This window comes from Xenia sp. Carnegie-2017, unplaced genomic scaffold (assembly GCF_021976095.1).
Source record: "Xenia sp. Carnegie-2017 unplaced genomic scaffold, XeniaSp_v1 HiC_scaffold_57, whole genome shotgun sequence".
In the NCBI taxonomy this organism is placed as follows: domain Eukaryota; kingdom Metazoa; phylum Cnidaria; class Anthozoa; order Malacalcyonacea; family Xeniidae; genus Xenia; species Xenia sp. Carnegie-2017.
This window is the reverse complement of record NW_025813523.1, coordinates 90,307-113,391: the sequence shown is the minus strand read 5'-3', so window position 1 is coordinate 113,391 and position 23,085 is coordinate 90,307. Positions and strand designations below refer to the sequence as shown.

Here is a 23,085-nt window from a genome sequence, read left to right as displayed (position 1 = left end):
AATAACAGGCCATAATACGGACTTCAAAAATTCAACTTTTCTATTAAACTAAAATGCCGTTTCTAAAAATAAAAACTCTTACCTTACTGAAGAAAAACCTCCAATAGACTGACATAGTTTCGCAATTTTGCGTTAACAAGTTAATAAAAATAATTTCAATATAGCCTTACCCATGTTTTGAGTCAAATGCAATGCTCGAAAATTGTAAGCCTGGTTGAAGCCTCATAAAACTTGTAATTTTCGTTTTCAACCAAATTTGGTAGATAATGTTCGTGGAGTCAATGTAAAAGATACGACGACCAATCCAGTCAACTGTAATATCATGAACAGAAACATTTTTCGCAAAAATTTCGTTTCTAGTCAAGTCAAAATTTCCCCGTTTGATGTCTTTGTCATCAATGTAGTAAAGCACATTCTCAACTACATCAATTTCGATGTCAATATATCTTGATGCATGGTCAAATTTAGTCTTACTGGATCCATTAATAGCGCTGACATGAATATCTCCAGTAATAGAATCAACAGAATACACTTTATCAAAGCTCATAATAATCAAATATGGCTTTGGATAAACATCTAAATAAACAATAAAAAAACTATAAATAACAACGAGGCGAGTGGATTAAAAAAATGAAATTTTTATAGACTTTAGAATCATAATGTTTGGTGAAAGACCACAACATGTGTTTTTAGAAAGAGTTTTTCACTGTAGAAATATCAGTAATAACTGAAATTAGATTGGCTGTATAACTTCTACCTATTATTGTTGCATATAATTTTTAATGCTATGAACAAGATACTATGAAAATTTAACAAATCTAAAGATTATACCTTTGTAGAAACACATTTCTGTTTGCATTTGCATCATTTCTTTGTTGTATTGTTTTAATTCCTTGCATGCAGATGTGTTATCGTCATTGCCATTTTTATCAACGCAAGTTTCCATCTACTCTTTCACGTTATCTTTTAGTGTCTCTAAGATTTTCTTGCAGATTGATATGTCGTCATTACTATTTACTATTTGTACAGTAATAGGCAGGATTATAAGAGTCCCAAGAAACGCTTTTGTTGAGCTTGATATCATCTTTATTTTCTATTTGTTAGAAGATGGACGATTATTAATTTCTTTAAAGCTTTCGTAGTAAAAAATTTACATTTTTTATGAATGGTTTATCATCAATATAATCATATAATCAGTTTGTTTTTAATTTTTTTGGGATGTATAAATCAAGTATTGATTTCTATAATTATGTAACATTTTAATTTTCCTTCTCCAAAAAGTATTTACACGTTTGTTTTCATAAAATTGATAATGATTGAATATTGTTGCAGGAGATTAGGCAAATTGTTCATTATAACGATTCATGCTTACAACAATTTTTATAAGTAGAGTTCGCCAGCGTAGAACGTGTTTTGAAGAAAGAGATATAAGGTTTCTAGGAAACGAAAGCATAGAAAGAAATAATACATTTCAATGTCCACTATAAGGAAATGACGCAAATTATGAAATTCACCAAGAGCAGTTTACAAAAAATTTAAAATGGGTTGATTTCTAATTTGTTTATGTTAACTCAGTTTACCAGATGAATTGGAAAAACGTATTGCTTAACTATGCCAGCAAAATTAAATGCAAAATAGTCTGTTGCTTCGTGTTTAACAGACTCCCTGGCCTCTCTGTAACGACATGCCGTCTAGTTAACGAAAGAGAGGCCCTTTAAGCAATACATGACATTCTGCTTTACAACATCTGTCAGTCGTATAGAGAAGTTCGACTCTCATAATTACATAAGTTCTGAATTGAAAGAAATTTATGAGCATTTTAATAGAGCTAATAAAGTAAAAAAAATCTAAAAAACTAAATTAAGGAATTCTAATTTGTAGTACCAGAAGTTTTTATTTCTTCAGATATTTTGATTCAGACAAATAAAAGGCACTTGCCATCTGTCAAGGATATTCTTGAATTATGGAATAATTGTAGCTGAAGAAACAAGAGACAAGAAGAGTATCATTTGTGTTGCGTGCATTTCTTGCTTTTTTAAATGACTTCTGTATTGATGCTTAGTAAGGATTTGCCCATTTTACTTTTGTTGATTTATGTACCTCTCTTTCTTTATCATTTCCCTTAGTCATTAATTTTCGTTTTAATGTTCAATCAAATGTTTTTTATCACACATGCATTCAAGTTTTAGTTTAGTATCATTGGTTGTGATCAATCAATATGTTTTTGTTTTCATCATAAGGATAAATATGATGTGATAAAAAGATTTGCGAAATGGTAAAATTTTTTTATAGAGTTTTAGACTAGTCAAATTACTATATGGCAGCTATGTATATATGATGCATAGCTGCGCTTTTCTAAATTACCGAAAATGTTTAAAAAAACATACAAAAATGTTTCATAAGGCTTAGGTATTTTATAAGATAAAGATTGTGTTAGATTATCTGTTGAATTACGTATAAGCATAACTATGATAAATGAAATGTATGGTCTTGATAAGGAAGTTAAAGCCATAAGAGTTATTCTTCTTGCTTTATGTGATAGGCTCTGAATTTTATGTTTTCTTTATGTTTTCTTTGCTTACCACTGAAGAGGCAATTTGGCTATCAATGAAATTTCTCCTTTTATTTTTTGGCGAGTTTTTTCAATCCTTCTCAAACAGCAGCTTAGACAAAATGTAACTGAAGCAGAATTTCTCTTCTCCTAAAGTGCTAGTAATATTGGCTTTTTGAATTTTGACATCAACACAAGACGAGTACTTTTCTGTGTACGGGGACACAAAATTTTCATGATTTTTCATTATATTTGGGATGAAGAGCCATAATTCCAGAAATTTAGTGTCAGACAAAATATGCAACAAAAATATTGTTTCAACAAATCCAAGAAATACCATTTACATTGTCAATAAAAGACCAAATTATTTTAATTCCTTATAACAACACCGCGGAAAAAGATATGTTAATTTTGACGTTATTCAAATTGGTCAACTATTTCAAGTGTCTCTATAAACTAAAAGAAAAATGTGCACTGCAGATGTTACATTCCGTTCATAGACAAGATACTATAAAGCCAAAATGGAGTATTGTCTATAAGCAACTTTTGTTTAATTTTTCTAGTTCATTTTAAAATGGTTTACCCGTTTTTACTTAACATAACATGAAACTTTCTAAAGTACATCAAATTCAAACAAAGCCAGTTCCTTAGGTAATTATCTTTATTCATCTCATTTCACATTATTTCAATTTCTCATTCTCGTTTTTGATAAATTAAGCTCAATTCAACGTGTTTATTCCCTTTCCTCTCTTAAAAATTGAGAAAATAAGGACAAAGAAGACATATTAATGGTTGCAACCCTCCACCTCCAAACATTTTACGAGCAAAATTTACGACTTACATTTTACATGATATACATTATAATCTGTTAACAACATATGTCAGTCGTAGAGAGAAGTTTGTATCGTATAATTATATAAGTTCTGAATTGAATAAAATTTATGAGCATTTTTACAGAACTATCAATATAAAAAAGTCTAAAGAACTAAATAGAGGAATGCAACTTTGCAGTAATGAAAAGTTTTTACTTCTTCAAATATTTTGTTTCAGACAATTAAAAGGCATTTGCCATCTGTTTAAAAATATTCTTGCTATATTGAATGATCGTAACAGAGAAAATAAGAGACGAGAAATGTATCATTTGCTGTGCATATATTTCTTGCTCTTTAAAATGACTTCTGTATTGATGTTTGATGATGATTTGCCCCATTTCAATTTGTTCATTTATGTACATCTCTTTCTTTATCATTTCCCTCAATCCTAAATTTTACTTTTTATGTCTAATTAAATATTTTTTATCACACATACATTTAAGTTTTAGATTACTATTTTCTCTGGCGTATCAATGGAAATAAGATATAATACATTCCAGACATTCATAAATATTAATTAGTAGAACTTTATCATTGGTTGTGATTAATCAATTAGTTTTTGTTTTCATCACAAGAATAAATATGATGTGATAAAAAGATTTGCGAAATGGTAAATTTTTTGAAAGAGTTTTAGACTAGTCAAATTAATCTATGGCAGCTATGTATATATGATGCATAGCTGCGCTACTCTAAATTACAGAAAATGTTTAAAAAAACATAGAAAAATGTTTCATAATGCTTTAGGTATTTTATAAGATAAAGATTGTGTTAGACTATCTGTTGAATTACGTATAGGCATGACTATGAAAAATGAAATGTATGCTCTTAATAAGGAAGTCAAATCCATAAGAGTTCATGTTCTTGCATTATGTGATAGGCTCTGAATTTTAGGTTTTCTTTATGTTTACTTTGCTTACCGTTGAAGAGGCAATTCGGCTATCAATGAAATTTCTACTTTGAATTCTGGCGAGTTTTTTTTCAATCCTTCTCAAACAGCAGCTTAGACAAAATGTAACTGAAGCAGAAATTGTCTTCTCCTAAAGTGCTAGTAATATTGGCTTTTTGAATTTTGACATCAACACAAGACTAGTACTTTTCTGTGTACGGGGACACAAAATTTTCATGATTTTTAATTTTATTTGGGATAAAGAGCCGTAATTGCAGAAATTTAGTGTCAGACACAATATGCAACAAAATTATTGTTTCAACAATTGCAAGAAATACCATCTACATCGAAAATAAGAGACCAAAATATTTTAATTCCTTATAACAACACCGCGGAAAAAAATATGTTTATTTTGACGTTATTCAAATTGGTCAACTATTTCAAGTGTCTCCATAAACCTAAAGAAAAATGTGCACTGCAGATGTTACTTTCCGTTCATAGATAAGATACTACAAAGCCAAATTGTAAAATTGTCTATAAGCAACTTTTGTTCAATTTTTCTAGTTCATTTTAATGAAGTTTACCCCGTTTTTACTTAACATAACATGAAACTTTCTAAAGTATATCAAATTCAAACAAGGCCAGTTTCTTAGGTAATTATCTTTATTTATCCTATTTCACATGATTTCAATTTTTCGTTCTCGTTTTTAATAAATTGAGCTCAATTCAACGTATTCATTCCCTTTCCTCTCTACAAAATTCAGAAAATAAATACAAAGAAGACATATTAATGGTTGTAACCCCCCCCCCCCTCCCCTAAACATTTTCCGAGGAAAATTTACGACTTACACTTTACATGATATACATTATATTCTGTTAACAACATATGTCAGTCGTAGAGAGAAGTTTGAATCGTATAATTATATAAGTTCTGAATTGAATAAAATTTATGAGCATTTTGACAGAACTATCAATATAAAAAAGTCTAAAGAACTAAATAGAGGAATGCAGCTTTTCAGTAATGAAAAGTTTTTACTTTTTCAATATTTTGTTTCAGACAATTAATAGGCATTTGCAATCTGTTCAAAAATATTCATGCAATATTGAATGATCGTAACAGAGCAAACAAGAGACGAGAAATGTATCATTTGCTCTGCATATTTTTCTTGCTCGTGGGAAATCAATGCTTACTTACTATCATATGCGCTTGCACTCGTTCCCCGAAGCTATACCATTACAAAACATAAAAACAACGAGGATTATTCAAGCATTGACAAAAACATCAAACAATACAAGTCCACTGCATATCATCCAGAGAGCCAAGGTACTTTTGAGCAGCGATTTCATCAAACATTAAAAAACATGATACGCACATACTGTTTTGAGAATGAAAAAGATTGGGACGAAGGCGTTCATTTTCTTTTGTTTGCAGCTAGATCGTCAATACAAGAATCCTTAGGGTTTAGTCCTTTCGAGCTTGTTTTCGGTCAAATTTTAAGGGGACCACTTAGTATTTTAAAAGATGAGTTACTTGATGACGGTGGTGAATCATTGAATGTCTCAGAATATGTTTCTAAGTTTCGAACTAAGCTGTCAAAAGCATGGGATTTAGCAAAAAATAACCTTATGTCAGCTCAAAAATGCATGAAACGCTAATACGACAAGATTTCTACCAGTCGTACTTTTCGACAGGGAGATAAGGTTCTCGCCTTACTTCCTGTTCCTGGGAATACTCTTCAATCGCATTACTCTTGTCCTTATGTGATTGAAAAGAAAGAGAATGAATACAATTATGTAATAGTCACCCCTGATAGACCCAAGGCAAAACAACTTTGTCATGTAAATATGTTAAAACCGTATTATGAAAGAGAATGTACCGAGGGAAAGAATGATGTAGGAGTGGTAACCATATTTAGGACAGAAACAAATAATAGTTTAAACAACTACAATGATGATGGAATAGAGCTCTACAATCTGTCTGAGTCGACCAAGCTACACAGTTCTGATGTCCTACAAAATATGAAATTAAAACTTGGTCATTTTGACGAAGGAAAACGAAAAGACATAGAAACTCTTATAGCCAAATTTCCAGAACCAACTACCAAGGAACATGTCATGCGTTTTCTCGGTATGGCAGGATACTACCGGAAGTTTTGCTCAAATTTATCTTCAGTCGCTGAACCATTGACGAAATTATTACAAAAGAACGTCAAATTCTTCTGGACAGATCAATGTCAGTTAGCTTTTGATCAGTTAAAAGCGATGTTGCAAAGCTCACCCATACTATCTGCACCAAACTTTTCACGTCCATTTAAACTAATAGTTGATGCCAGTGATACAGCTGCCGGAGCAGTGTTACTACAAGAAGATGACGAGGGAATAGATCATCCAGTTTGCTTTTTTTCCCGAAAATTTAATGTAAGTCAACGAAACTATTCCACCATCGAAAAAGAATGTTTAGCTCTTGTCCTTGCAATTCAACATTTCAACGTTTATGTCTCATCCTCCAACATACCCCTGATTGTATACAGCGACCATAACCCATTGGTATTTCTGCATAAATTACGTCAAAAGAATCAACGACTTTTACGCTGGAGTCTTATACTGTCGGAGTACAACATAGAAATCCGTCACATAAAGGGACATGACTACCTCATTGCAGATTGTCTTTCACGACCGTAGGACATTATTACATTGCGACTTTAAAAGAAAGCCCTTGTGTGCTTCTTTTTCTCCAAGAGGGAGGGTGTTACATGATACCATCTGCTATCATGTAATATCATTATTTTATCATATCATAATTTCATATATTAATAATCAGGACGTTATCTAGAAATTTGCTTGCATGCGCTAGAAGCTTGCTTAAATGTGTAAACATTTTAGAACCGCAACCGCATTTGTTGTTATTGTGGTTAACTACATCTTGCTGTAACATACTGTATTGCGTATGGGATGTAGGTCACAAAACCACAATACTTCTCATTAGATATTATATATATATATATATATATCAGTAGTTTACGCCACTGAGTACAACCTACGCGGACAACCTACGAGGACAACCTACGAGCACAAGCTACGAGGAGATAAACTTAGGAGGCATAGACTACCGAAGTAGGTTGACAAGCTACAATCTACCAGACAACTATCTTGGCTTCCGTGCCATAACTATCTTTTGGCTTCTGTGCTTTAATCTATTGGAAACTATTGTGAGTCATTGTTGGACTCACGAACGCTCAAGAATAAAGAATAGCGGTTGTATTCAGACAGAGGAGATAAGTTTTACACATACTTATTGATATTATTATTAAGACACTTATCTACTTTAATATTTACGCATTAAATTGTTTGATAAATATAACTGGTTCACACTATCTTTGTTGCGTGTGGAAATAGAACCAAAATTAATAGTTATTCTTTCGGGACCACGCACGTAATACATGCTTAACTCGTTAATCCAGTCCCAGGTCTTGATTACTAGCCTGTTCTGCGTACGAGAAACTTAATGCAGCAAACTAAAATAAGTTTGACAGATGGCTTACCTTTGCAAACATCATATTTGTCAACAACAATGGTGGATTGGGAAGGAGATTCAGTGTTTGAAAAACATGTTTGAATTTTTTGGTTTTAGGAGGATTAAATTTCATAGAGTTTTTTAATGCCCAGTTAGAGCACTCGCAAAATTTATTGAAAGACCTGTTTCTGGTTTTTGCTTTCTAAAATATATCCCATGATATAGTGTCGTCGAAAAATTTAACTATTTCTTCCTAAATATCAAGATCATTTTCCATCATTTTAAATAACGTTGGCTTAGTTTGGTTTTTTTGGAAACGCCCAACGACTTCGCCTAAACACGAAAAGCTGGTCCCAGTTTACGTGCGTTATCTTCAGTTTGTGAGAAAATTTGCAGTCAAATTAATCAGAGCTTGGTAGATTTTTAAGATTTGTGGCTTTGCATCACATTATTTTGATCATGCAATTTTGTCGAAAGCTTTAGAATCGTCTAAAGAACATTTAAGCGTGCAGGTACCGAGTGTGCCCAAATATTCACTCCATTCATTGAACATATAAATGAGTACAATTTTAGAAATAGGGTGCCTGGTGTGTTCAAATATTCACATCATTTATGGAACATGTGAATGAGTGCCAATTTAGAATTAAGGTGTCTGGTGTGTTCATATATTTATACCATTTATAAAAAATATAAATGAGCACAAATTAAGAATTATGTCATTTAATCCAAAAAAATTGCTTATTATCAATTAGATTGCTAATTGATTGCAACAGTCATTTATTGGATGTTAGGGAAACTGGTCTGAAGTCCCAACTCTGAATAGTGTGATTTAAAGATTTAAGTGAGCTTTTGATTTCATTAAGGCTTGATTTCAGGCGTTCATCGATTTTACTGATGTATAATCTTGAAAGTAAATTTTTATAGAAAATATTCCCTTTGTTTTTTTCAAAAACGAACGGTAGCTTAGTTTTCTCAACTCCAAGCGGCTTGGCGTTTGGACATTTTTTATGTTTAAGGGTTATTACAAGTTTCTCGCCACCTTTAATTTTTACTCGTTTAATGAAACATGATGGTCAAAAATCCGATTAATAAACTCTTAGCTGGGGTATTATACACAACTCTTATAAACTAAGCGTGTGCATTACATTTCTTTACTTCATTCAATTGAACGAGATCAAAGGTTTTCTACTCTTTGTCAGTCAATCATTGCACTTAATGATCGGAATGAGATCTGTTGTAGCTACAACAGTACGAGTGTCAATTAACGTCACTATCTTGACAGATTATCAATCTCCTGCAAGTTCAGACCAATAGTAATGTGTATTATATACATTCATCCTAATTAAAAAAAATTAACGGCCTTTTAAATTCCAGTATCGTTTATCCTATTTGTTAACAACATAAGAATAGTGGTGACGTAGTTTTGTATAAATATCTCGTTTCATACATTATCATGAATTATTATGATTTTTGTAGCAAACTTCACAAGAAACATTAATATAGCAAGGACTCTTTATAATGCGATTAAAACGGTAAATTCAACCTACTTACATCATAAAGCTATCGTTATATGTTAACTTAACATAAAAATTTATTAAAAGTAAGTTAAACCTGTAGAAATCTCTAAATTGTATAGTATATCAGAAAAGAAACGGAATAAAGCTGTGATGATTATGTGGAGCAAGTTGGCTCGATAAAAAAAATTATATTAGTAAATTCAAAGTCATGGTAACCAATACTGTATCCACTTAAATATGCATTGCAGTTTTTTGCCAGTAGCTTTATCTCATCAATCGACAAAATTTTGTTCCATATGTATACAGCATCTATAATTCCTTTAAAACTGTCATGAATACGAAATCCTCAACCAAAAGTGTCTTGATCCTGTCCAACCACCAATACTCCTCCTGCTATTAGAGTTTGACCTTTTGCAACTATTTTTGAAAATTTGTGTTCGCCGTCTTTGTAAATGATCATTTGTCCATTAACCTTTTGCCACGGGATCATAATATGATGTTCTTTTCCATCAAATATATCACTAATGTCAGTTCTAAAAAGTGTAGAAAAATTTGGTTTAGAAAATGTCAAAAGCTGTCAAATGACTCATAAAAATTGAAAAGGCCCATTTCCATTTCCTTCTGCATCTTTAAGTAATTTTTAAAGAATCAATTAAACTTTAGGTAAAATGTAATTTCTGTTTACCTAAAATCTGAGTGAAAAATAACCACAGATAATTTCTTGTTTAAGATATGAAACAGCGGAGCGTTATGATAGAGTTTGCCATTTTTTTTTTAATGCATAAGATATCATCGATGCTCTTCGGGTCTGGTAATAAGGATCATCAGACATTGTGATCCAAAATGATATTCAAAATGCATTGAATTGCTTGGAAGAGTTGAAATATATTCCATCTTGATGTGTATTGTCACAATCAAACTTGCTTGCCAGTCGTGGACCTGCAAGAAACTACTAATTCAACGAAAAGTACATTTTTAAAACACATTTTTATGGAAAAAAGATGACATTAGGAGAAGAGATAGCCTAGAATTTTAGCATGCTAGCAACGTACAAAAATGATACTGCAAATTTTCTAATGCCTCTCAAAGCTAAGAAAGTACTCAACGTACGCAAATTCGAAGGTGACTTGAACAAACAAGTGCAGTTGTTTGCGCTATTTTCAAACATTAACTTCCTTATTTTCTCATCAAAACGCAGAACACACATTCCGTAACTAATCGCTAAATTTTTTTAATAATTAGGTTATATCTATACCCTAACTTATGTGATAGTTTTGTATAATATATATCTCACGTTGTATATAACTTCCTTATTTGCTCTGAGTTGTTTTTGTATTAATGATATTCATAAAGTTAAATTTACATTTTTTCCCTTCTGGTAGGCATAAGCACGCATTGCTACCATAGATTTTGGAATAGTCATCTTTACAAAAACAACAGCCACCGTAATTTCTTTTGTGTGATCTGGCCTATGGCTAAATCCATAATATCGAATGTCATTCGTTGGGGATGAAAAAATAATGTATATGATGGCAAAAGAGTATTTAGCCTAAGTTTAACAGTCAGGTATGATAACAAATACTTACATTTGGTGAGTTGAAGTTTAGAAGTTTTGTTTGTTTAATTTTTGAGGCCTTGCATAAATATTTAAGCTGAGGAATATTTTATACGCAAAGTTAAAGTAATCGAAGTGTAATCAAAATGCCATCCGAATTACAATTTTCCTAACCTTTTAAAGTTAGTAAAGATAATTTTTTTGATCAAATATCTAGTCTTAGTCTTAATATAATACAAGAAAGCATTTACCAAATGAGCTTAGGTAATATAAATAAACTTGCCATTAAGCTGACTTAAAATTTATAAATTTCTAAAAAGCTACAGTGGAATGATATTTCAAATTGTTGATATTTCAATGGTGAAATACTCAAAACTGCGGGTCTTTGAAGGTACAAACAAGTGAATGATCACATTCTATGATATGTCAACTTATCTATCGTGTTAAAATGTAGTGTACGATCGGGAGCAAAAAAATCGTTTTCTAAGAGACTTTTTGTGCCACAGAGTGCGGCCTAGTATGAGAGTATTGTAGATATTATATGAAATAATATTATAGATTTTGGCAAGGTCTTTTCTTACTACTGTCTATCTGCTGCGTTGCCACAGTCATTGCGCAAGAAAACTCTAGCTATACTGTAGATCCAGGTCTCAAGGTGTCACTCGCGTAAAATACTTGAGCTGTGATTGGCTTAACATCCTATCCACTGTGTCAGAAGATTGAAAATTGTGCAATATTCCAACTGCCGACGATGTCACAAATGCTCTTTTTTAAAATCGCAGGCTCGTTTATGGTTAAGTACTAGGTCAACTTCAAAGCAATGCTGCTAAATACATAGATCGTTTAAAATTTCACACATTATAATCTGTTATTGATATTGTATCATGTAGCTCCTCGTCGACATTATTATTTGGCTATTTACGACAAAAAATTTTTGTGTTTTATGAGGATTGTGTTGAAATAATTCTGTGTAATATAAAAAAATATAAACTTACCTACGTTTGAATAATATGTTGGTGCCTTTCTCATAGTATTAAAGTTCTTTGATTTATTCGATCTCTGTAATGCGATATCGCCTTATGCAAAAGTGCAATACGTGATTCGGTGTCATTAGACACACTTGACACGCGGTGCGAAAAATTGTTGAAAACTAGTATTTTTTATAACGGTCATGACGTAATCAATAATTAAGGGGGTTAATCATCTATGTAAACTAAATATTTGGTATAAAAATTTTTGTCAGCAAGAAAAATTATATATCTTCAACCATTTGGCAGCATTTTAATTTGTCAATGTTGTGTAGCCAGTCACCTCCTGGACTTCTGAATAATCCTGTTATGTAATAACCAGCTTTTTTGCATATTGCCCATCCTTTTTTGTTAAAGTTTTCACTGATGTTTTCATAGTAACAACCACCATACTTGTCTGGATGATTGATTGGTTTGCAACATTTTCCTTTCTCAATATTGTGTAAGTTACTGCCTTGTGTGTGAAAGAGACCATTTAAAAATTAACCATAAGAGCAAACACCCCAAGTGTCATTTCTAAAATACAATATTGAAATCAAAACAAAATAGAATTTATCAACACCATTCGTTCAAATATTCTATAAAAGTCTTAAAACGACATAGAACAAACTATGTCTTACTGTGTCTTGGATAATTGAAACTTTACGGTGTAACAACTTGGTTAAATTACATAAAAAATATACCTGTCAGACTTTTTAGTTCATAAGTAGCTACAGAACCCAACAAATAAATAAACTACTTTTGCTATTTAGGGAAGGCTTTGTTTTCTTCATCAAATGCTGACTAATTATCAAATATTTTATCACAATAATAGCAAAACAATCTTTAGAAAAGACACTGTATAACTTACGAAATTTTATAAATGGCAAAATTAGATGTAGTATTTTTTTGCTTAACATTTTTAATTACTTTTTAAACCCTCCTCAAAGTGCTAATTGGTTCATTCTATCAAATATACTCACCTAGTTAAAGACGTTTGCCAGCTAACATTTTGACATATGCTACTTTGCCCTTTATATTTATTATTTGACGAACAACACTTAGCTTTTTGGAGTTTTTGAATGCCATCATCGTTTGTATTGTTGAACTGGCTGCGCCGAAAACCAGTTATAGGTTTGTTGTTGGACACACAAGTTGACCATCTTTTTTCGTTAAATGATTTCTGCCAACCTGCGTTTATGCAAGACTGTGGTTTACGAACGCCTAAAATGAAAAGTTCTGTTATATTCTTTATTCAAACAAACTGATATATTATTCACGTATACTTTCTTTGATTTTGTTGTAAAGAAAACAATCTTCTTCTCCTCATAATCATCCTTATTAATATGCATGCACTTAAAGCTAATTTTTTAATGAAAATCTTGCTTTTTTCAAAATAAAAGTAAAACAATGAGAGCACCATCAATAAGTGAATTTTTAAACTTGCTTACATACATGACAATCTATAAGAAAGTCAAAAAGATCCTCCGATATATCTACAAAAATATATTAGAAAATTTACTGTATAAACTTGGAGTCTTGTTAATTTTACTACATAAAATCTTGGCAAAGTAAATAGTTTGCATGGAACTTATTTTTTTAAAATTATTAGCTACTGTGCACATAGAAAATGAAAAGGCCACCAAAAAACTATAGTTATAGATTTTCTGTGGACTTTTATAACTCAATTAATAATAATAGTCCATGGGCCGATTGTATAAAAACGTATTTAACTTTAACTATAGTTAACGCTAACTACCGTAGTTAACTCCTTAACTGTAGTTACTTAGCTTCTTGACTTAACTGCGTTGCACAAAACTTAGTTTGTCGGATAGTTAAGTAACTGCGTAGTTAACTTGCGTGGAAATTGCGTGGAGTGTTGTTCTCGTTAAATGACATAAAGTTTAATCAATTTATGCTTTGTAATGGCGGGCAAGTGAACTTTAAAATGACTTTAAAATCAAGAAAAATGTCTTGGCTTTGGTAAAAATCTTAAAATATGGCAAACTATTGTCATTTTTACGGATGTTGATGGTGCAAAAAGAAAATTTGTTAAACGTGACTCGTGGTAACCTAGTGACATGATAATGGGATCAAATTGTAGCATATCAGTGACATAACCTAACGGTGACATGGTAACTGGATCAAATTGTAGCATATACTTTGAATTTTTCTCATAAACTCGACCCTTATCTTCTGTGTAGTACAGTACGATGTTGATGAATATGAGTCTCTGCAAGGACTGCTTTCTTTCATGAACCAATTATATATAATGGACTTGGGCAAACGAAACACTGAACTCTTCTCCAATTGATTTATATTGTGTTCTTTGTTCAAGGATATAAATATTTGAATGGCCTTGCTTTCACAGAATTTAAAACTGAGAGATTGAGGGTACCAAAGTTAAAGGTCGTTTCGTTTCTCTTTATAGCAGCTAAGTAAAATGCTTGAAAGAAATGTGTTTGTACAGACATAAGTCACACATATTTGTAAAAGATGACAGCGACGGACTTTTTTATTCTTAGAAAACATTTCTTTGAGTCAGCATAGTTAGTAGCCATGTAATCCAGCAACTGTCTTTTTTCTGCTTGTGTGACATAATATATTCTCAGCTATACACAAAATACATATTTGTTCTTAATTATGCCTTGCAAAAAAATGAGTTATAAAAGCTATTGCGTATATTTGTTGAATGAGCCTTAGGTATGAAACTTTATTTTTGCCTTTGTGATTTATTAACCTATTTTTCTCTAAAGCTTGGGAGTTTTATTCATTTTTTTTCTACTTTTTAAATTATCAAACAGTAGCTAGAGCTTTCTGCTTCTTAGAAAAGTATTGGCAGGCACGATTGCATGTACATTACAAATAAACATTTTTACACAGGAAATTCTTATTAAATATCAATAAAACCCATTAGATGTCTGTAATGTATATTTTCTGCTTGTGTAATAAACCATGTGCAATTTATAGTGTATATATATCATGCAACATGGACCTTCACCATGCATGCTAATGAAATGTTTTATGTATTTAAAAAACTAAAATCATCGTATCTCATGCAGCTGATACACAAAAGAGTAGTCATGAATAAAAACTGTTGTAAAGCTCATGTATCTATATGTATTATCATTGGTATACTTAGAACAACATTTATTCTGTAGTACCTCTTTGTTTTAACATAATCTAGCTCATTTTACATAGAGCAACGACTTTATATGATGCATAGGATATTCAAATTAAGCAAAATGCATAGGGAAAAGCCCGCAATTTAAATATTTGATAAATCCAAGGCTATTGGTATTATTGCTCGATAAACATTCTTTCTCTTTTTTGTCATGGAAAGAATTGTACGTGGTTGTAAGACAATTTCAGCAAGTTATGTGCATTAATTTTAAAGAAGTGACTCTATCTCAATTGGTAGTGTTGCTTATGAGTTGAAAGAGCTACCGTATGCAAAAAAGACAACACAAAATGCAATTATGTAATTGCTCTTGTGTAAAAAGGGGTTTGTTACGCAAATAAGTTGTTGGCTGTTTTTCGTCTGCAAAACTTGGAATGTTTACAGCACTGACGAATGAAATACACCGTCCATAAAGATCTTATTCTAAAAGCCTTTGCCATGGAAGATACATATGTGATTAAAAACTCAAGGTAAAAACTTGTTGATTAACAATATCTCTCCCATAATTTTCTTGGAGAAGCTAAGCCGCCATATTTAACTTTGTTTTGAAAATTTAACTATGCTCCATAGCATAGTTAACTTTTTGCTGGATGCTTCTGTTGTTTTGTCTTTCATGGGGTTTTTACATTTCCAACAAAAATTTGAAAATTCTGGGGTCTCAGTACCACATTTACAGCAAAACATTTTGAAAAAAGTTCCCGAAGCGCACTCTCTGCTATTGCTTTTGTCTAATTTCCGGTTCTATTAACTTCCGTTGTGAAATACCAGCCTTTGAACAACCATTCAGCCGTGTTTTAATTGATTGCATTGGTCCACTACCAAAAACTAAAATGGGAAATCAATACTTACTTACTATCATTTGCGATTCCACTCGATTCCCAGAAGCTATACTATTACGAAACATAAAAACGAAGACCATTATTTCAAGCATTAACAAAATATTTTACGCTAGTTGTTCTGCCAAAGTCTATTCAGTCGGATCAGGGATCAAATTTTATGTCAACAATTTTCCAAGAGGTAATGCATGCGTTAAACATCAAACAATACAAGTCCACTGCATATCATCCAAAGAGCCAAGGTGCACTTGAGCGATTTCATCAAACATTAAAAAATATGATACGCACATACTGTTTTGAGATTGAAAAAGATTGAGACGACGGCGTTCATTTTCTTTTGTTTGCAGCTAGATCGTCAATACAAGAATCCTTAGTGTTTAGTCCTTTCGAGCTTGTTTTCGGTCACATTGTAAGAGGACCACTTAGTATTTTAAAGGATGAGTTACTTGATGACGGTGGTGAATCATTGAATGTCTCAGAATATGTTTCTAAGTTTCGAACTAAACTGTCAAAAAGCATGGGATTTAGCAAAAGATAACCTTATGTCAGCTCAAAAATGCATGAAACGCCAATACGACAAGATTTCTACCAGTCGTACTTTTCAACCGGGAGATAAGGTTCTCGCATTACTTCCTGTTTCTGGGAACGCTCTCCAAGCGCGTTACTCAGGCCCTTATCTTATTGAAACGAAAGAGAATGAATACAATTATGTAACAGTCACCCCTGATAGACACAAGGTAAAACAACTTTGTCGTGTAAATATGTTAAAACTGTATTTCGAAAGAGAATGTACCGAGGGAAAGAATGATGTAGGAGTGGTAACCACAGTTGAGACAGAAACAAATAATAGTTTAAACAACAACAATGATGGTGGCATAGAACTCTACGAGGGCCGGTATCGATAACGCAGGGCAGGACACATGGTTGCCAGTAAGGGGGAAGGGGGACGGGGGATATTACTAAGTGCTCCAGAAAATCTGGTGTGTAGATGACGTGTGGTTTGACCCACATATGAGGCGTTTAACTTCGACACTTAAATGAATAGACTACATTAAATGTCAGAGGTTTTGGGAGAATTTTGTCCATAAAGGAGAAGAAAGAAGAGAAATGTTGGGAAGGGTAGAAAACATATTTATATAAAGGAATTGGCAATATACTTTTGGCATCTGAGTTCCTTTAATCAAATTTTTTAATATACAATAAGAAAGTCTTTAGTAAGTAAAATGCTTAAAGACGTTTGATTGTTTCCATGTAAATTTCATTTAAAACAGTAACTTTTCATTTACATTTGGAAAATATGAAAACATTACTCACTGTCTTTTTACAACAGACAAGCCATATTAGCCCAGGCATTCTTTTTTTTCTTTGATTTTTTTAAGATCGGGAGGCTTTATTCCATAAAAATCGTTGTTCTTTGCCTAAATCTATAAGCATTTCCATATTGTAGACTTTGTTTGTTTGATAAGTGAAAAGGCTTTTTGCAATTGGTGTAAATGTTAAATCAATGCTTGCTTGAAACTCTTCTTCGTCGTCCACTTGAAATTTTGATCACTCCTGCTGACGTCCGCCATATTTGTTTACTTGAAACTATATAAATTTGACTTTGGCTAACGGAAAAGTAGTTTATCTACTTTTTTAGCGATTGGGCGCTCATCAAGTCTTTGTAATGCTCATGCGTATTTCGAACACTGTACTGTAACAGTCGACCGCGCAAAATTTTCCACTAAGTGGAAATCAGCCTTAAGTAATACCAATAGCGCACATTTTGCAAAGAACAAATGATCGTTTTTTTGCTATAAAGACCAATTAGCTTGCACTTTGCAGCAACAATGCACTGATCAGAGCGACACAGCATGCTCTATGTATAAATGTTAAACACTTTTTACATATCGCATTTACTTTATTCTCTGATTTTATATGTTATTTCTTTTGAATATGGCGCAAATTTTTTTGTCGTTTTTCAATTTATTGTATAGTATATTTAATGTTATTTAAATTTTCCATTTTTTCATGCCTTTTAAATTTTAAAATAATTTCTTTCGCTTTTGAGGAAAATATTCAAATAATGCTTTTGATATTCAACTTAGAAATTTGATAAAAAAAAGTATGTGACTAAGAAGTCTTTTGTTTAGTTGCAATAAAAGCACAGAAATCCTCTTGTTTATTACTATTTTGTATTTGACGCTTCACATTTAGAAATTATTGAAACAATCATTACTTACCATTAGTTAACAATCTTGAAACATTTACTCTCGAAAAAATGTCAAGATCTCTCCACTGAATTATTTGTTTATGTGGCTCTATACTACATTCATTTTCTAGCCCCTTGATGGTACATGATGTGCTGCGTGTCACGTCATAGTTCCATAAATTTAAATTATTTATTTTACCAACAAACGAAATATTTGGATCAAAAACAGCATTCTCGCAATGAAGTTTTTGACCAATAGCGACAACACCTCCACTGCGTAGTAAAAGTAATGAATTATTGACCATAGTTTCGTTTAAAATCATAGCCCCATCAATAAAAATACTCTCAGTCGTCAGAGGGAGGATGAAGACCAGGTGGTGCCAATAACCATCGTAGATTGGATAAATGTGAAGGTTTCTATCAAATAAGAAAAATTCAAATAAGAAATACCACACAAATATTAGCATTGGTTGGTATAAAGAAAAAAATATTATTAACGAATGATTGTAAAATGATTTATAGAAAAATGTTATCAACAAAGTTGAAAAAGCTAATGGCAATTCAAAATTTTTGATGTACGCAGGTCTTGCAACGTCATTCATTTTTAATGTCATTAAGTGCTTAAAAAATAGCAGATAGCACATTTCAACGTTGCTTGTTTTACATGTTTATAGCATGCGCCATGGTTTCGTACATTTTTGTTCAAACGAAAACCAAAAGACTATAGGTGATTTTAGTGGTTATTATCATTTAGGAAGTAAACTCGTATTACAATATGCATACTATATTTTTAATATGGGGTGCACATAACATGTGTAATGTTGCTATACGACATGAATACACTAAAAACATGATGATCTTGAAATAGACAAAACCGTTTGATTAAAAATGCGATAACATGAGTTTAGTTAAATATTAGCATCCATAAAAACATCCCATTAAGATTTTATTAAATTTTCTATCAGCATGCAACATTTTTAATTTTAAATTTTGTGAAAAATGGTTATTTCTTATTATTTTAACTGGGTTTTTTTTGTTATCTTCGTTAATAATAACTTAATAAAGCTCCCATGCATTTATTACTTTATTCTAATTTAGGAAATCAAACATATTCCTATTCTACTTCTCCAGCATTTTTTTTCAAACAACAATCTGTTTCAAATCTGACACATTAGACAGCAGCATTCATGTCAATATATGAATTTGTAAAACATTTCCATAAATTTCATCTTATTGTAGTTTAGTTTCTATCATGCTTATAAAATGTACTATGAAACGATCAAACATTCAATTCAGACAGTGAGCTTGACTATGTTAGTTCAGTTGGCTATCAGTTGAAATCGGTCAAACCAATCACAATAAAACAAAAATTCAAATGAACCAATTGTAAGATAGCAATTGAACTCCCTTATACGTCCGGCCACCCCACTTATCGGTCGAGACCATTCCAGAAGATACAATGGTCAGGCCATTGACCAATAAAATAAGCGTTTTTGGCGTTCATAGACTCCTTTATCATTCGAACTAGTCAAGCCTCCCCGCTTATCAGTCGGTTATTCCAGGTCAATTAAAATTCAACTGATCTGATTACCAACGAGATATTCATTGGATTAGTCATTAGTTTTCAATAATAAATAAAGCTGGATTTTTATCACGAAGTAAATGCGATTATAAAGTAAGAATAATTAATGAATTTTTAACTATTATGAATAGTTAATTTTTGAATTTCAAACATCAGTCGCGCGACGGATTTGACATACTCTAGATCCGCCCCTGAATGTATAAACGCTAAATTCGAATACAAGTCTATTGTGCATCTAAAAATGTCTTTACCAAAAGCATACAAATATTTAGATAGTAATTCAAAATTCAAAATTTAGCAGATTGATGAAGTTTGAACCCTATCTTTTAACCATTAAAAATAATTTTTCTTACTCTTTTCTCAACGATTTTATTGTAATGATGACCCGTTCTTTGTCAAATCCCACAAAAAATTCATCAGGACTGTTCTGAACAGCATAAGAAAAGAGTGCCATTTTTCGACTTGTAACTGTGTTTATCCAAAATACCAATGTCATCTCTGATATATTAGGCATCACATTATCGAGAAGAATCAAGTTCTCAACATGAGCATTGGAGAATACCAAATCGTAACTTTTGTTGAGGGCTTAGATGAATTGAATGAATTATAAGTCAAGTTCATCGATATAATATAATATAGCTACGAAGTACTCACGCTGTTGCAGATTGCAGCTTTTGTTGTACATCTAAATTTAAAAAAAAATTGAAAAAGTTAGGATTATAAGGAAAATCTAGGTGAATTTAGGGAATGATTCGTCTTTTTTGCTGTAGTTTTTCATTTTTCATGTAATACATCAAATATTTGTAAAACTTTCTTTTTGGGTTATGCTACTTGCTTTTAGGTACGACAAACAAAGCTAACAACATTCTTTTCTTCTTTTTAGTCTTTTACTCTATTGTTGGTTTGTGTTTGCTACACAAAAAAAATGTCAGTTCGTTTTCAACTTTATTAACGTGATTTTGAACGTCTCTGATTCTTTTTGTTTTTTTGTCGAGTCTACTTTATCTCTGACGAGGGTGCAGAATGTAAATAAAACATCAAAATAATGTCCATGAAATAGTTTAATTTGAGAGTCTCCCATTGTTTTTGTCTAGTCCAGTTTTTTTTTTGTCACGAGGGTGCAGAAATGTTCGATCTCAAAACCTTCTTCTGCAGTGAAACTCTTAAATTACCCTTAAGTTTTCGTTATTATAATTGCGTTTGATATGGTTCAGTTCCTTGTGTGTCGCAAAATAAATCGATAAAGAAATTATTTCTATTTTTTAGGGTTACAATCACACGTGTAATGATCCTGCTATGTTATATCGTGTAGAAACAATGCCAGGTTTAGGATGGTGAGAATTTTTATTACAACCAATGATTTTGCTAACACGAGAGAAAAATTCTCTTTTTACTTAAATAAGATATTCGATGCTCATGGAAAAAATATTTATTTCCATCCTCAGGTTACTAAAACGACGTCTTTATAAAGATGAACTTGAGCCAAAATGGCCCAAACCTGATAATTTTATAGATTGGGATATATGGATGAGGAATGACAGGATCAAGAAGGGACGTGAGTGTATAATTCCGGATATTTCAAGAACGTACCATTTTGGCGCTAAAGGCCAGCATATAAATGTTATCATTCAAGAATCTCTTTACAAGACACGCAGTTTAAATAATGTCGCTAACGTTAAATTTAATGTTAGTTTGCTATCAAACAAGAATTATGAAAATGAGATCGAACGGTTGACCAGGTGAATTTTCAAGAATATATATTGACATTTCCATTGTTCAGTTACCAAACAATTTTTATTTATCTGCAAATGGGTTGTACTGTTTTATTGTAGGTTGGCTGAGCCGTTGGATCACAGTAAAAATCCTTGTAAGAACAAGGACGATTTTGTTCCAGAGACATCCGGTAAAACGTATATATTTTACATTGAAATGAAACATGCTAAAGACTGGACAACATGGAATAATATAGCGAGATGTTTACGAATCTGGTACTCAGATGCTCGAGGATTTCATAAAAGTATGTGGAGATTATGGTTAAAGGATAATCACGTGTTAATTGTTGGATCACCTGCTTCACCTTATGCCAAACATAAACCAATGAACGTAAAACCTGTTTTCATTCCTAAAAAATTAAAGGGGATTCATTAAGTGCATTAAAATCTTTAAAGCGGCTATGAAACGAAATTTTACCATGTAGTTTCCGATTTTATTGCACATAGAGCATTTGATTGAAATGAGGTAATATCTTCATAAATAGATTTACTTTATTTTATTTCTTGAGATATTTCACTTTATCATCGTGCAGAAACACCACTGCGACATCACATTACACAGTAACAATTTAAAGACCATAAATTTTTCGTATCGCACAAACATTCATTTTCGATGTACAACATTTTAATAAATAAAAATGAGTAGATGTATACGTGATCTGATTTCGAAAGTGAACAGGAAGCAATCACCACATTAGATTTACAAGAAAATTCAAAGTTTACTCTGCAAACTTTGTATATACAGTTGGGGTATTGTGAGAAGAGTACTCTAAGGAATGCTATTGACGATGTATAGTACAAGTGCCAACAGAGAATGGGGGTGCTCCGAGATTGTGGAATAATTAGTTTACGTTCTTTCACAGGTAAAAAAAAAATGTGAACAATTTTCGTTTAGCTCAATAAATATATATAAAGACTTATTATTTGCTATTTTCTCAAATTTTTGCCATTAGGGTATGATGCAAGGAAAAAGGGTTTGGTCTTTGGATACATTGCAAAGCTCCTTTTTGACCTCTAAGTCCTTTTCGTTGAGTCGCAGTGTCAAGAAGAAAGTTACCCTTCTTTGAATATGTATTTGTTAATATAATGATTAGATAGCTAGCATGCATGAAAACTTTCACTCAAAGCTTCCACTTGAAAAAATGAAGACCATGAGATAAACAAGCAATAAAGAGACGAATAATTTATGGCTACTGTCTTTGAATGTCAAAAACCTTGTATAGATGTCTATATCGGGAGCCTTAACCCATGTTTAGCACAGCAGCTACTCGGACATCCTTTCATCTCATCAAATCTCATGTCGCACTCTTTAAGCAACATCACTTCAGACGAGCTTGACGCTGAAAAAGATCAAGGGAGAAAACAACATAGCTGTTATGATGGAGACGAGTATCCTGATTCGATGCCTATATATTTCGGCTATGTATCGAGAAAATCAACAGTTCGGATTGAATTTGAAGTGTTGCAAATGGAAAAAGGAGGGTTTGCTTCAGTTTTCAAGGTAACTTTTTATTACAGATACTTGTACAGAGATTTTCATTTCCATTATCATATGAAAAACATTTTGACATTTATTTAATTTACATTCTACACTCTCGTCAGAGATAAATTTGAATCCAGA

At 32.0% G+C, this 23,085-nt stretch overlaps 1 protein-coding gene across 1 annotated transcript; it reads left to right on the top strand.

Moving 5' to 3' along the window:
• The first annotated feature begins 933 nt into the window (after positions 1-933).
• LOC124456619 (protein O-linked-mannose beta-1,2-N-acetylglucosaminyltransferase 1-like) lies at positions 934-22,115 on the top strand. The gene is made up of 6 exons (XM_047007016.1): positions 934-938; positions 4,274-4,280; positions 12,088-12,090; positions 20,959-21,026; positions 21,138-21,431; positions 21,525-22,115. The coding sequence occupies exons 4-6, from the start codon at positions 20,989-20,991 to the stop codon at positions 21,838-21,840; spliced, it is 648 nt and encodes a 215-aa protein (XP_046862972.1). The 5' UTR covers positions 934-938; positions 4,274-4,280; positions 12,088-12,090; positions 20,959-20,988; the 3' UTR covers positions 21,841-22,115.
• The last annotated feature ends 970 nt before the right edge of the window (positions 22,116-23,085 follow it).

Coding starts and splice junctions, on each gene's coding strand:
- LOC124456619 (XM_047007016.1), top strand. CDS start 20,989: ATGTTATATCGTGTAGAAACAATGCCAGGTTTAGGATG. Junction 21,027..21,137: donor ACAATGCCAGGTTTAGGATG/GTGAGAATTTTT, acceptor TTCCATCCTCAG/GTTACTAAAACGACGTCTTT. Junction 21,432..21,524: donor GAGATCGAACGGTTGACCAG/GTGAATTTTCAA, acceptor GTTTTATTGTAG/GTTGGCTGAGCCGTTGGATC.